The sequence below is a fragment of the Argentina anserina genome, chromosome 2 (assembly GCF_933775445.1).
Source record: "Argentina anserina chromosome 2, drPotAnse1.1, whole genome shotgun sequence".
NCBI classification, from domain to species: Eukaryota; Viridiplantae; Streptophyta; class Magnoliopsida; order Rosales; family Rosaceae; genus Argentina; species Argentina anserina.
The window spans coordinates 28,246,883-28,261,845 of record NC_065873.1 but is presented as its reverse complement, the minus strand read 5'-3'; the positions used below and the strand labels follow the sequence as shown (position 1 = coordinate 28,261,845).

Here is a 14,963-nt window from a genome sequence, read left to right as displayed (position 1 = left end):
AATTATTCCTTAAAATTACATATTTTATGACAAATACAAATATAGCAATAGATAACAAACTAATTAATTGGGTTTAGACCCAAACCCGAAAGCCCAACCCTGAACTCACCTTTGACTTGAGATTTGAGAATGGCCGGTTTGATTGTTTTTAAGTCTTGATATATGTACATCCAACATTAAAAACGTATTGTCCATAAAAACCATGTATTCTAATTTGTAGTCTAACAGAAAGCTTCAACTGAGGACTTTATAATGAGGACTTAGTGAGGATTTTCAACTTGACAGTTGAATGAATGATTTAGAGTTTAATTGACATTTTTAAGTTTTAATGTGCATATTATACAACCGTCCATTTAAAAGTCATCATCAAGTCCTTATTATAAAGTCATTAATGGAAACTCTCCCCTTAAAATGAACTAGCTAGCAAATAGTGTTTAGATGACTTTTTTATGACACTTCTAAAATGACTTTGGTGTTAGTCGTTTGTACCCCACCACTCTATGAAGTTAAATGTTATTTTTCGATAATGTGATGTTAGATGATGTTAATTTTGGCATTTAACCAAGACTTTTTTTTTTCGACAAGCATTTAGTACCAAGACTTGCGAGTTGCGACTCATGTGTAATATTAAAAAATGGACAAGACCTTCCAGAGTGCAAAGACTAATTGACAGGTGATCCAAAAATCCAAATGGCAAATAGTCAATCAAACAGATCGAGAAGATGAAGGAACAAATCAGGTAGATAGAGTAATACACATGAACTTCATTCATTCGTATATATAGTTAGTGTCGACTTAGTGATACACATTGCGTTGTGGCAGCAAAAGCTACAATTAACCAATCATTAATATATACATACCAATTCTGAAGCTTTGCTCCAATGGAGGTCCAAATAATTTCCCAGGAGTACATCAAGCCCTCTTCCCCCACACCTCCACACTTGAAGACTTAACAGATTTTCTCTCTTGGATCACTTAATGCCTCCAGTTTATGTTCCTATGATCTTGTTCTATCCTCCTGTTTCAACTCTCATTGCTACTACTCCTACTAGTAGTGAAAGATCACAAGCACTAAAGCAATCTCTCTCGGAAACCCTGACTCGCTTTTACCCCCTTCCAGGAACCCAGGAAGAATCAGAAGCAATCTTTGCATCTATTGCAACGATGAAGGAGCTTATTACATAGAGGCCAATGTTGAGTCTCTTAACCTCTTGGAGTTTCTGCAGCATCCAGACCTGTCATTACTCCCTAAGCTTATTCCACCTTTCAACAGTTTGCTTGATTACAGTGATCAACTTACAAACGCCACAACCGCCCCAGGAGGAGAAGGAGGAGGAGGAGGAGCTGATGTAGTTATGATACAAGTGACCAACTTCGCCTGCGGCGGCTTTGTGATTAGAGTGTATGTATCTCACATGATTGTTGATGGTGTTGCCATAAGCACTTTCCTGAACGCTTGGGCTGCGGCAGCACAGAGTCAATCAGGTCATCAGCATGTTCATGTATTGCCTACTTTTGACAGCGCAACATTGTTCCCTCCGATTCTTGATGAACAAGGAAAGAGTGCACATCCGGGAGAAGCAACCATGAGGGGCCTGTACAGGCGTTTTGCCAAGAAAGGAAGGTGTGTTACGAACAGATTTGTATTTGAGGCCTCAGCTGTGGCCAAACTTAAAGAGCAAGCAGCAACACCATCATTAAAAAATCCAAGTCGGGTGGAAGCAGTTTCAGCATTCATCTGGAAATGCTCAGCAGCTGCTTGGAAGGCCAAGTCTGGTCAATCTGCACCAAGTTTGATAACCCATGCTGTGAATTTGCGCCGAAGAGCTGACCCCAATCTTTTACAAGCTTGTATGGGGAATTTTGTTTTGCTTGGCAGATGCAATAGCAGATGATCGTCAAGGAGAACAGAGTGGAAGAACAATTTACAGTTGCTTGATTAATTTTTCTCTTTTGTTCATACACACATGATGTACATATATATACTAGTCTACCTACAAAAGGAATCCGTGAAACCCGGAACCGCGTTTCACTCCGTGAATTTCGGATCCGTGTTTCACGCCAACACTCCCTCTCAAGTTGGTGCATACATATCAACCATGCCCAACTTGCTAAGTGAATCATAAAATACCCTTTTAGACACTCCTTTTGTGAGCATATCGGTAAGTTCCTCTTCTGTAGAAACAAAATGAAAACTAATGATCTTCGCGTCTAGCTTTTCTTTTATAAAATGACGATCAACCTCCACATGTTTTGTACGATCATGTTGCACAAGATTATGTGAAATATCGATAGCTGCCTTGTTGTCACAGTACAGCTGCATGGCACATTGAGGCTTAATACCCAAATCTTGTAGCAAACTTCTAAGCCATAACAATTCGCACACTCCCTGAGCCATACCTCTGTATTCTGCTTCAGCACTAGATCGAGCTACCACATTTTGTTTCTTACTCCTCCACGTAACAAGATTGCCTCCAACAAAGGTAAAGTATCCTGATGTGGACCTTCGATCGGTAATATTTACAGCCCAGTCTGCATCTGTGAAGCCACAAATCTCAAGGATATTGTTGTGATTAGAAAACATTACTCCTCTCCCTGGAGATGACTTCAAGTACCTCAAAATCCTCACAACAGCATCCATGTGATCCACACTCGGATTATGCATGAACTGACTCACTACACTTACTGCATACGCAACATCTGGTCTGGTATGTGACAAATAAATCAGACGTCCAACTAGCCTCTGATAACGAGTTTTATCGGTGGGCACTTGATCTGGGTACTCTGCTAACCGATGGTTCTGCTCAATAGGAGTATCAATTGGAGTGCAATCTAACATACCTGTCTCTGTTAATAGATCAAGGATGTACTTCCTCTGACACAGATAGATACCATCACTTCCCCGGGCTACCTCAATACCTAAGAAGTACTTGAGTGTACCTAGGTCCTTCATCTCAAACTCTGTGGCTAGCTGCTTTTGTAATCTGTCCACCTCAATAGTATCATTACCAGTAACTACCATATCGTCAACATATATGATTAGGGCTGTTACCTTCCCTTGTTGGTGTTTGAGAAATAATGTGTGGTCTGAATTACTCTGCGTGTAGCCAATTTTCCTCATAAATTGTGAGAATCTGCCAAACCAAGCACGAGGAGACTGTTTAAGACCATATAAAGACTTCCTCAATCTGCATACAAAGTTATCGGGAGAAGCTGCCACATATCCAGGTGGAAGATCCATGTATACTTCCTCTGTTAGTTCTCCATGAAGGAATGCATTCTTAACATCAAACTGCCTAAGAGGTCAGTTCAAGTTAGCAGCGATAGAGAGCAATACCCGGATAGTGTTTATCTTTGCAACAGGTGCAAATGTCTCATCATAGTCTATGCCATATGTCTGGGTGAACCCCTTTGCTACTAGGCGTGCTTTATACCGGCTTACTGACCCATATGGATTGTGCTTCACTGTAAACACCCATCGACATCCTACAGTCTTCTTGCCATATGGTGGAGGTACAAGCTCCCAAGTATTGTTCTTTTGTAATGCTTCCATCTCTTCCTCCATTGCTTTCCTCCATTTTGGATCTCCAAATGCATCCTGCACTTTGTTAGGTACTGATACAGTAGATATTTGATTCACGAATGACTCATATGACTTAGATAATCTTTTGGTAGATATAAAATTGGACACAGGATACTTGGATTTAGTTTGAAGGGTAGGTTCATATTTCTTTGTGGGTTGACCTCGAGTAGACCTATTTGGCAAAACATATTGTCTACTATTAGCCTCAATAGAATGACTAACCTCAGATGAGTGATCTTCTGTACCAGGAGAGCTTTGGTCAGGGGTATAAACAATAGTACGGGATACATGAGGGGCAGTTGTGTTGTCAGCTTCTGGTGCCTGAATCTCTTGAGTGACGACCTCCGGTGGTGCCTGTGTGGCTGACACCTTGGTAATCTCAACGGAACTTGTTACCATATCGACTGGCTCATTTGTCTCCCCCTCTCCATGATACAACTCTTCAAAATAGGAATTCTCCCCCTGAAGATCAGTATCAGAAGAGGAAAAGTAACTCATGTCCTAAAAGAAAGTAACATCCATAGTGACATAGTACTTCCGAGTAGGAGGATGATAGCACCGGTACCCTTTCTGATGACCTCCGTACCCAACAAACACACATTTAACTGCCCGGGCATCCAATTTAGAACGCTGATGTTGTGGAAGATGAACAAAAGCAACACAACCGAAAACACGGGCAGGAAGATTATGAAAAGAAGGTAATGAGACATGAGATGCAAGCACCTCATAGGGAACTTTCCCTTGAAGAACACGAGATGGAAGACGATTAATGAGGTGGGCGGAAGTAATGACAGCATCACCCCAAAGGTATTTAGGCATGTGGGCACTAAAAAGAATACATCGAGCCATATCAAGTAAATGACGATTTTTTCTTTCAGAAACCCCATTTTGCTCAGGTGTGTAAGGACACGTTGTTTGATGAACAATTCCGTGTGTGTTAAAGAACTCCTGAAAGACATGATTCACGTATTCCCCCCCCCCATTATCAGAACGAAGAACTCGAATGGTGGCATTATATTGGGTTTGGACAGAGGCATGGAAGGTACGAAAAGCGGGAAAATCTTCATTTTTATTTTTAAGAAGAATAATCCATGAAAGACGTGTGCACTCATCAATGAATGACACAAAATAACGCATGCCTGAGACAGTAGATTCTTTAGAGGGTCCCCAAACATCAGAATGAATTAATTCAAAAGGAAGAAAACTTTTAGTTGAACTACTAGGGGAATAAGTTGATCGATGACTCTTGCCCAAAACACATGTCTCACAACATAAACAAGACTCGTCCACATTAATAAACAAAGTGGACATGAATTTTTTCATAACACTAAAAGATGGATGCCCTAAGCGACGATGCCATAACCAAATTTCACTTATCTTGTCAGAAGTGGAGAGTAACGCGGTCCGAGAGTGCCCCCCTGGATTTTCCCCTGCGTACGTCAGATCCAAATGAAACAACCGGCCCCGCAAATACCCCCGACCAATTACTCGTCCGGTGAGAAGATCCTGAAATATCACATACATAGGAAAAAAGGTCACATAGCACTGAGCGTCAGCGTTCAGTTGGAGAACAAATATCAAATGGTGAGATAGAGCAGGTACATAGAGTACATTGTGAAGCTCTATGGTAGGAGTAATACGAACAGACCCTGTCCCTACCACGGGAAATGGCTCACCATTAGCATTAGTAACATAGGGTACGGGTGGAGGGGATAATATGGTAAAATAAGATTTGTCATAAGTCATATGATCAGATGCACCAGAATCAATAATCCATGTATCAGAACTACCAGAGTGAGAAATATTAAAAGCCATACCAATTAAAAAGGAATCTGTCTTTGGTGCACTTGCACTGACAGTGAGGATGCACAGACAAGGAAAAAGACAACTGATTCTTGCCGGACCGGGTCGGGTCGGATGGACCGGGTCGGATCAGATGGACCGGGTCGGGTCGAGAGCGGGCCGGGTCGGGTCGGGTTGAGAGATAAATGTAGGGTTTCTGAAGGAAAATTTCGGGAAAGAGAGGAGAGAAAGGGACAGCGGCGGGAAAAGGGTGAATCGGCGTCTCGGAGATGAGGAGCATCGGAGGGGACCACCGGAGGGCGTCTCGGAGATGAGGGACCACCGGAAGGAGGGACCACCGGAAGGAGGGACCACCGGAGGGTCGATTCGGAGATGAGGAGTAGTGAATCGGCGGGATCGGTGGGTCGATTCGGAGATGAGGAGCAGCGGCAGAGATGAGGGGTGAAGCAGCCGGTCTATGAGCTCTGAGGAAGGTCTCGTCGATGGAGCGAGAGACTACTTCGGGTCGAGGAAGAGGATCGACGGCGGCGAGGTGCAGCGGAGGAGAATGAGAGGATGGTGGGTTTGGTGACGGAGCTGGTTCACCGGAATGAGAAGCAAAGCAGACTGCTGGGGACGCTGTCGCAGAGGGTGGAGATGCTGGAGAGGGCTCTGATCAATGAGAGGCTGAGGAAGAAGAAGAGGAGGCGCCGGGGAAGTTCCGAGCTGGTGAAAGGAGGACGTGCTCACCAGCAAGGACAAGAAGGTCACGGCGCTCAAGGAGACCAAGGTAAGAACAGGAGGTCGCTCCGAGCTAGCTGCCGGAGAGAGGAAAGAAAAAAAAATTCCCAGAAAAACAGAGCAAGAGGCTCTGATACCAAGAGGAAGAACAATTTACAGTTGCTTGATTAATTTTTCTCTTTTGTTCATACACACATGATGTACATATATATACTAGTCTACCTACAAAAGGAATCCGTGAAACCCGGAACCGTGTTTCATTCCGTGAATTCCGGAACCGTGTTTCACGCCAACAAACAGGAGCAAGCTTGGTGAACAAGATGAGGAAAGCAACATCAATGTTCAATGGTGACTTGGTGGTGAAGCTACAAGCTCAAGCTGGGTTAGAGACTATTCTTAAGGTTTTCCAAGACATGTATGAGGCTATTGCGATCTCCTCTACTGATGGGGATAACCAGGTGGAGATGAACTTTACTGGGTATACCAGCATTGCCTACTCTGGAGTGTATGATGCCGATTTTGGCTGGGGAAAGCCTCTGTGGGTCGTTCCAGTTCATGAGCCCTGTCACGAAGCCTTTTCGGTCAATGTGGTTCGTTTGATGGATACAGGAGAATGGGGAAACAAGGGATTTGAAGCTTGGATTTCTCTATCTGAAGAAGAGATGGTACTGTTGCAAAGCAATAAGGAGTTGCTTTCTTTTGCTTCTCTCAATCCTAGTATTTTACCTAATTGATAATTCATCATTTCTGTTTTTACTTCAGCCTTTTGCTGGTAATGAAAGTTCGATAATGGACTTTTATTAGTTCCACCTTGCAATAATACCTGCTGTACTATTGTGCAGGCTCTGCAAATTAGAATGGGCGGCTTAGTAAGTTTAATAACCCAAAGTAGTGAGCCGTATGTGTTTGTCATTTGTTTTGGCTTGCAGCTTTGGGCTGGTAATATTTGTAACTATCAGTTTGTTTGTTTGTTTGTATCATTGTATGTTTGTTTGTTTGTTTGTTTTGGCTATGAGCTTTTAGCTGGTAATATTGTAACCATCAGTTTGTTTGTTTAGAACTTTAGATAAATGCCGATTGTTAGGCAGCTGGCTAGCAGAAGCGTTGAAGCCAACAACTTGCATATATCTACACTTTTATAGTGTCTTGTATAGTCAAATTAATATCCTGACAAAGAACTACAGGAATAATGAATTAAACTCAGAGGAAAAAAATGTCTAATGTTAGCCAAATTTGTTTTTATTAGTGTCAGAAGTGGGAATCATCTGGTTTGGTAAGACATTTTTCTCTTACAGAAACATCCAGACATAACAAAGAGGATAATAAACGAAAATCACAAGTAATCAGAGAAGACATCTACTAAAAATTAGCAAAGAAAACTTAGTAAGTATAGCGTATACCAGTATTGAAGGATATACCTGGCTAATTAACTAGCTTCTTTATCTCAATGACGCTTTAAACAATCCTGAGGATGGCCGGCAGCTTAGTTTGTAATGCCTGCTTATTTCAGTGCATATCCTAGGAAACTGGGCAGATACCTCATAAGCCACAACAACATTCATACTTTATAGTACCATACCTCGTACCAACTATATGGTCAGTTGACATTGAGCTAATCAGAAGATGAACATGGTGGTAAAAATCATTTCGAAAGAGTGCATCAAGCCCTCTTCGCCAACACCTCACCACCTGAAAATCCACAAGCTCTCCCTCTTGGACCAGTTCATTCCTTCTATTTATGTACACATGCTCCTCTTCTACCCCCTCCACCCAAACGCAACACCTTCTGCTAATTCGGGTAATACTTGCCAAAGGTCAAAACTGCTAAAGCACTCCCTCTCAGAAACCTTGACTAGCTTCTACCCCCTTGCTGGAAAAATCAGAGACAATCTATCTATCGATTGTGATGACCAGGGGGCTACTTACACAGAAGCAGAAGTCGAGTCCATAACTCTCTTTAAGTTCCTCAACCATCCTGATATTTCATTGCTCCGTCAATTCCTTCCATCTGGTGTTAGATTCAGTGAATCAGTAGGTCCAGGAGCTCACTTAACTATGATCCAAGTTACCAACTTTGCGTGTGGTGGTTTTGTTATTGGTATCTCGGTTTCACATATGGTTGTTGATGGAACTGCTGTGACCACCTTTCTTAAGGCTTGGGCTGCAAGGTTCCGAAACATTTCTGCATCTGATATATGGAAGCCTAATTTTGATGCCCCATCTGTGTTTCCTCAAAGCAATGCATTCCCAAGAGACGCAACCATAATGTCTATGTGGAGAGACTTTCGGAGAATGGAAAAGTGTGCTACAAGGAGGTTTGTGTTTGATGCCGCAGCTATTGCTGCACTTAAGGCCAAAGCAGCAGTCAGCACCACATCAAACTCAAGCCTGCAAAATCCAACTCGTGTAGAGGTTGTTACAGCACTCATCTGGAGATGCATAATGGCTGCGTTTGCCTTCAACATTGAAAGGACTGATGGTGGGCAGAGAGAGCAGAGGTCAACTTTGATAACCCACTCAGTCAATTTGCGTCGAAGAGCTGTACCACCCTTTTTAGAAAACTGTATGGGAAATTTTATCTTTCCAGCTGCAGCTGCAGTATGCAGCAGCAAAGCTGAAGAGGTAGAACTGGGTGACTTGGTGATTCGGATGAGGGAAGCAATTAAAAAACTCAATGGCCATACTGTCCAAAGCTTACAAGGGGATGGAGGAGTCACCAAATTGTGTGAGCTTTCAGAAGAGATAGGCGATACTTTCTCTCGTGCAGCATCCGATGGTGCCTTGGATTTTATATGTTTTACCAGCTGGTGCAACTTTGGTCTGTACGACGTCGATTTTGGGTGGGGCAAGCCCATATGGATGTCTTGTGCTGGTGCAGACAATGCTCCACAATCCGTGTTCATGAACACAGTTGTTCTAACAGATACGAGGTTCCGTGATGGAGTTGAAGCCTGGATTTATCTCGGTGAACCAGAGATGGCGATATTAGAACAGGATGAGAACTTCCTTGCTTTTGCTGCTACTGATCATAGTCCTCTTGAATATGGTAACCCTGTTTCTGATCCATGAAAGATCAACCTTCCCCACTTGCTGTAACTGGAAAATAATGTTACAAAGTGTGAAGATTATCACATTGTACTAGAGCAAGCAATGAAGAGTAATAGAAGCACCAGTAAGAATTGAAAGCTATATACTTGATTGCTCTATATCAATAACAACCACAGCTGATTGTAACTGAAATACACAATGTACGAATGTTATTAATTGCAATGGATGGTTACTATGTCTCACAGTTATGAAAAATCATTCTCACTGTGTTGCAAGTAAGACTCTGGTGCCGATAATTGCAATGTACCTTCAGAGCAAGAAATTATATTCGGTCAGTTCCCCTGCGATGAAGAAGTGGCTTTGTTGCAAAGGCAGCAAAAGCAATTCATTTCTACCGCATCTCTCAATCCTAGGTTCCCCTTCGGAACTGATTATGTTATTTGTGGCCTTTGAGTTCTGAGTATACTTGCAAGTTGCAACCATCACTTTGTATGAGGATCAATGTTTTGGCTTTGAGCTTCAAGCTGATATATTTGTCACAGTATCTTGTATATTCTATGTCAACTTTGATCTGCAGGAAGCCAGTCGTGTCAGAAGAAACTGTAATTTTACCAAATTGGCTAATTATATATTATTGTAGCAGTACAGTCGGCATTCGGCAATCATCTAGTTTGGAAGGATATTTTTTCTAACAAAAATATTCAGAGATTTGTGTTAAATAAATAAAAGTCATACGTAATCAGAGAAGACATTCAACAAAATTTAGTGCAGAAAACTCAGTTCATATCAGTATTCCAGTAATGAAGGACAGACCTGGCTAATAAACAAACTTCTTTATTTCAATGACCAAGGCATAATAATAGAGTCCGGCCGGCAGCTTAATTTCAAATGCCAGCTTATTTTAGTGCATTAATTTCCTTGAAAACTAAGCAGGTTGCTAACAACCGACATTAGCATATATAGTTTATAGTACCCTATTTTGTACCGTCAATATGTTCATTTACCATTGAGCTGATCAGAATGACGAACATGGTCGTTAAAATCATCTCGAAAGAGTGCATCAAGCCCTCTTCCCCAACACCTCAGCACCTGAAAATCCACAAGCTCTCCCTCTTGGACCAGCTGATTCCTTCCATTTATCTTCCCGGGATCCTCTACTATCCTATTCACCCAAACACAACACCGTCTGTTAATTTTGGTGATACTTGCCAGAGGTCAGAACTGCTAAAGCTATCTCTCTCGGAAACCTTAACTAGCTTCTACCCTCTTGCTGGAAGAATCAGAGACAATCTTTCTATCGATTGCAATGACGAGGGGGTTAGTTACACTGAAGCAGAAGTAGAGTCCACAAGTCTCTTCCAATTCCTCAACCATCCAGATATCTCACTGCTCAGTCAGTTCCTTCCGTCTGGTGCTGGTTTTAGTGAATCAGAAGGTCCAGGAGCTCCCCTAGCTATGATCCAAGTCACCAACTTTGCGTGCGGTGGTTATGTTGTTGGTGTCTTGATTTCACATATAGTTTTTGATGGAACTGCAGTGCGCACCTTTCTCAAAGCTTGGGCAGCGAGGTCCCGTAACACTCCTGCATCTGATATATGTATGCCTACTTTTGATGCCCCGTCTCTGTTTCCACAAAGTGATGCATTCCCACAAGAAGCAACGATGATGACTTTCTGGAGACGCTTTCTGAGAATGGGAAAGTGTGCTACAAGGAGATTTGTATTTGATGCTGCAGCTATTGCCTCACTTAAGGACAAAGCAGCAGCCAACATGACCTCAAGCTCAAGCGCGCAAAATCCAACTCGTGTAGAGGTTGTTACGGCACTCATTTGGAAGTCCGTTATGGCTGCATTGGCCGTTCACAACCATGAAATTACTGATGGTGGGCAGAGGCCATGTATGATAACCCATGCGGTCAATTTGCGTCATAGAGCAGTGCCACCCTTTTCATTGCAATGTATGGGAAATTTTATGTTTCAAGCTGCAGCTACTGTATGCAGCGGCAAAGCTGAAGAGTTGGAACTGGGCAGCTTGGTGATTCTGATAAGGGAAGCAATAAAGAAACTCGATGCCAATGTTGTCCGAAGCCTACAAGGGGATGGGGGAGTCACCAAATTGTGTGAGCTTTCAAAAGAGATGGGTTACACTTTCTCTAGTGCAACATCTAATGGTGACTTGGACTATATAGGTTTCACCAGCTGGTGCCACTTTGGCCTGTACGACGTTGATTTTGGGTGGGGAAAACCTACATGGATGTCTTCTGTCGGTGCAGCTAATGCTCCTGAATCCGTGTTCACAAACGCAGTCGTTCTAACAGATACGAGGTCCCGTGGTGGAGTTGAAGCCTGGATATATCTCGGTGAACAAGAGATGGCGATATTAGAACAGGATGAGAGCTTCCTTGCTTTTGCTGCTACTGATCATAGCCCTCTTGAACTTGGTAACCCTGTTGCTGATCCATGAAAGATCAACCTTCCCCACTTGTTGTAACTGGAAAATGTTACAAACTGTGAAGTATTATCACATCGTACTAGAGCAAGCAATGAAGAATAACAGAAGCACCAGTAAGAATTGAAAGCTATATGCTTGATTGCTCTATTTTAATAATAACCACAGCTCATTGCAACTGAAGTACACAATATCAGAGTGCTACAGTCACCTAACCTGTGAAACCCCAACTCCTTAAAGCAACCAAATAGCGGAATTAAGCACTTCAAATATTACTTGGGTCAAATTCATAACCAAAATTCGATCATTACCAATAGCACATTGAACACTAACAATATCAGGATCCTCTCGAAACCTAATCTGGTTAGGGATTTTCCGGCGGCGAGAGCTCGGAGAGTCATGAGTAGTTCGCCGGCGATTGGAGTGAGTGAGAGAAGCTAGTATGTGTGGGAGTTTGTTATTTTCGCTCGCCTCTTTCAATTTGGAGCCCCGGCCCATACCCGACTATTAAAAATCATCCACCCGCTTAGTCCGCCTAGCCATACAAGATTAGTTCCGCCTAGTTTCGCCTCTTTCAAAAGCTTGGGCTGCAGCCACAGAAGAGATTCAATCAGGTCATCAGTACTAATGTATTGCCTAGTTCTGATGGTACGGCATTGGTCCTCTGATTCTTGATGAACAAGGAAAGCGTGCATATGCTGGAGAACAAGATGACAGCTTACTTGCCTTTGCATGTTTTGATTCTACTGCTCTTTCTCGAACATGGATGGTTACTACGTCTCACATTATGAAAAATCATTCTCACTGTGTTGCAAGTAAAACTCTGGTGCAGATAATTGCAATGTACCTTCAGAGCAGCAAGAAATAATATTCGGCTAGTTCCCCTGCGATGAAGAAGTGGCTTTGTAAAGGCAGCAAAAGCAAGTCATTGCTAGTTTGCTACCGCATCTCTCAATAGGTTCCCATTCGTAACTGATTCATTTTGTTGGAGGATCAATGTTTTGGCTTTGAGCTTCAAGCTGGTATATTGGTCACAGTATCTTGTATATTCTATGTCAACTTTGATCTGAAGGAAGCCAGTGATGTCAGAAGAAAATGTCATTTTACCAAATTGGCTTGTTATATATTAGTGTAGAAGTACAGTCGGCAACCATCTAGTTTGGAAATATATATTTCTCTATCAAAAATATTCAGAGATAAGTGTTAAATAAATGAAAGTTATACGTAATCAGAGAAGACATTTAACAAAATTTAGTACAGAAAACTCAGTATATATCAGTATTCCAGTAATGAAGGACAGACCTGGCTAATAAACCAACTTCTTTATTTTAAATACCCGGCATAATAATACATAGTCCAGCCAGCAGCTTAATTTCAAATGTCTGCTTATTTTAGTGCATTAAATTCCTTGAAACTAAGCAGGTTATAGCATATTTCGTACCAACCATAAGTTCATTTGAACATTGAGCTGATCAGAATGACAAACATGGTCGTTCGAATCATCTCGAAAGAGTGCATCAAGCCCTCTTCCCCAACACCTCAGCACCTTAAAATCCACAAGCTCTCCCTCTTGGACCAGCTGATTCCTTCCATTTATCTTCCCAGGATCCTCTACTATCCCATTCACCCAAACACAACACCGTCTGTTAATTTTGGTGATATTTACCAGAGGTCAGAACAGCTAAAGCTATCTCTCTCGGAAACCTTGACTAGCTTCTACCCTCTTGCTGGAAGATTCAGAGACAATCTCTCTATCGATTGCAATGACGAGGGGGTTAGTTACACTGAAGCAGAAGTAGAGTCCACATGTCTCTTCCAGTTCCTCAACCATCCAGATGTCTCACTGCTTAGTCAGTTCCTTCCATCTGGTGCTGGTTTTAGTGAATCAGAAGGTCCAGGAGCTCCCCTAGCTATGATCCAAGTCACCAACTTTGCGTGCGGTGGTTATGTTGTTGGTGTCTTGGTTTCCCATATGGTTTTTGATGGAACTGCGCTGCGCACCTTTTTCAAAGCTTGGGCTGCAAGGTCTCGTAACACTCCTGCATCTGATATATGTATGCCTACTTTTGATGCCCCATCTCTATTTCCTCAAAGTGATGCATTCCCACAAGAGGCAACGATGATGACTTTCTGGAGACGCTTTCTGAGAATGGGAAAGTGTGTTACAAGGAGATTTGTGTTTGATGCAGCAGCTATTGCCTCACTTAAGGACAAAGCAGCAGCCAACACGACCTCAAGCTCAAGCGCGCAAAATCCAACTCGTGTAGAGGTTGTTACGGCACTCATCTGGAAGTGCATTATGGTTGCATTGGCCTTTCATAACCATGAAATTACTGATGGTGGGCAGAAGCAGCAGAGGCCAACTATGATAACCCATGCGGTCAATTTGCGTCAAAGAGCAGTGCCACCCTTTTCAGAAAATTGTATGGGGAATTTTATGTTCCAAGCTGCAGCTACTGTATGCAGCAGGAAAGCTGAAGAGTTGGAACTTGGCAGCTTGGTGATTCTGATCAGAGAAGCAATAAAGAAACTCGACGGTAATATTGTCGAAAGCCTACAAGGGGATGAAGGAGTCACCAAACTGTGTGAGCTTTCAAAAGAGATGGGTTATACTTTCTCCAGTGCAGCATCTAATGGTAACTTGGATTATATAGGTTTTACCAGCTGGTGCAACTTTGGCCTGTACGACGTCGATTTTGGGTGGGGAAAACCTATATGGATGTCTTCTGTCGGTACACATAATGCTCCTGAATCCGTGTTCACAAACGCAGTGGTTTTAACAGATACGAGGTCCCGTGATGGAGTTGAAGCCTGGATTTATCTAGGCGAACAAGAGATGGCTACATTAGAACAGGATGAGAACTTCCTTGCTTTTGCTGCTACTGATCATAGTCCTCTTGAACCTGGTAACCATGCTTCTGATCCATGAAAGATCACCGTCCCCGATTTGTGCCGTAAATTGTTTCAATTCTGTTGAGCATTATCTGCATTGTACCAGACCAAGCAATAAAATGCACACCATGTCAATAACAATCTGAAGTTATATACTTGATTGCTCTGTATCAATAATAACCACAGCTCATTGTAATCGAGTATGCAAATTTCAAAGTTATAGATTCAATACAGACTGAACTTTAACTCAACCGAACTAATCGACAGCTTTATTTGTGAAAACCCAATTTCTTGAAGCTAGTTTATACAGAATCAAAGTAAACTTCACAGTAATTTCTCACATAATGATAGTGATAATAACAAAAATTAGAACCCGAATCCTTCTGATATGCCGATTAGAGCAACGGAACCCTAAACCCTACAGTTGCAGAGAAACCCTAAGCCGATCGGAAACTGGAAAGAAAGTCTG

At 42.4% G+C, this 14,963-nt stretch overlaps 3 protein-coding genes and 1 pseudogene across 3 annotated transcripts in view; all 4 read left to right on the top strand.

The window, feature by feature from the left end:
- LOC126785115 (F-box protein SKIP31) overlaps window positions 1-14,963 on the top strand; it is a 58,119-nt gene that overhangs the window by 13,415 nt on the left and 29,741 nt on the right. The window lies entirely within an intron of this gene.
- On the top strand, window positions 882-7,070 carry LOC126784326 (stemmadenine O-acetyltransferase-like; annotated as a pseudogene).
- On the top strand, window positions 7,643-9,175 carry LOC126785103 (stemmadenine O-acetyltransferase-like). Its single transcript, XM_050510692.1, has one exon. It carries the CDS (start codon window positions 7,730-7,732, stop codon window positions 9,173-9,175), a length of 1,446 nt encoding a protein of 481 aa, XP_050366649.1. The 5' UTR covers window positions 7,643-7,729.
- Window positions 9,979-14,589, top strand: LOC126785102 (stemmadenine O-acetyltransferase-like). The gene is made up of 2 exons (XM_050510691.1): window positions 9,979-10,368; window positions 13,274-14,589. Exons 1-2 carry the CDS (start codon window positions 10,175-10,177, stop codon window positions 14,529-14,531), a joined length of 1,452 nt encoding a protein of 483 aa, XP_050366648.1. The 5' UTR covers window positions 9,979-10,174; the 3' UTR covers window positions 14,532-14,589.

Bases quoted from the DNA above. Each gene is read 5' to 3' on its own strand.
- LOC126785102 (XM_050510691.1), top strand. From the start codon at position 10,175: ATGACGAACATGGTCGTTAAAATCATCTCGAAAGAGTGCATCAAGCCC. The intron at 10,369-13,273 runs GTCAGAACTGCT...TATTTACCAGAG, and splicing joins TTTGGTGATACTTGCCAGAG to GTCAGAACAGCTAAAGCTAT.
- LOC126785103 (XM_050510692.1), top strand. From the start codon at position 7,730: ATGAACATGGTGGTAAAAATCATTTCGAAAGAGTGCATCAAGCCCTCT.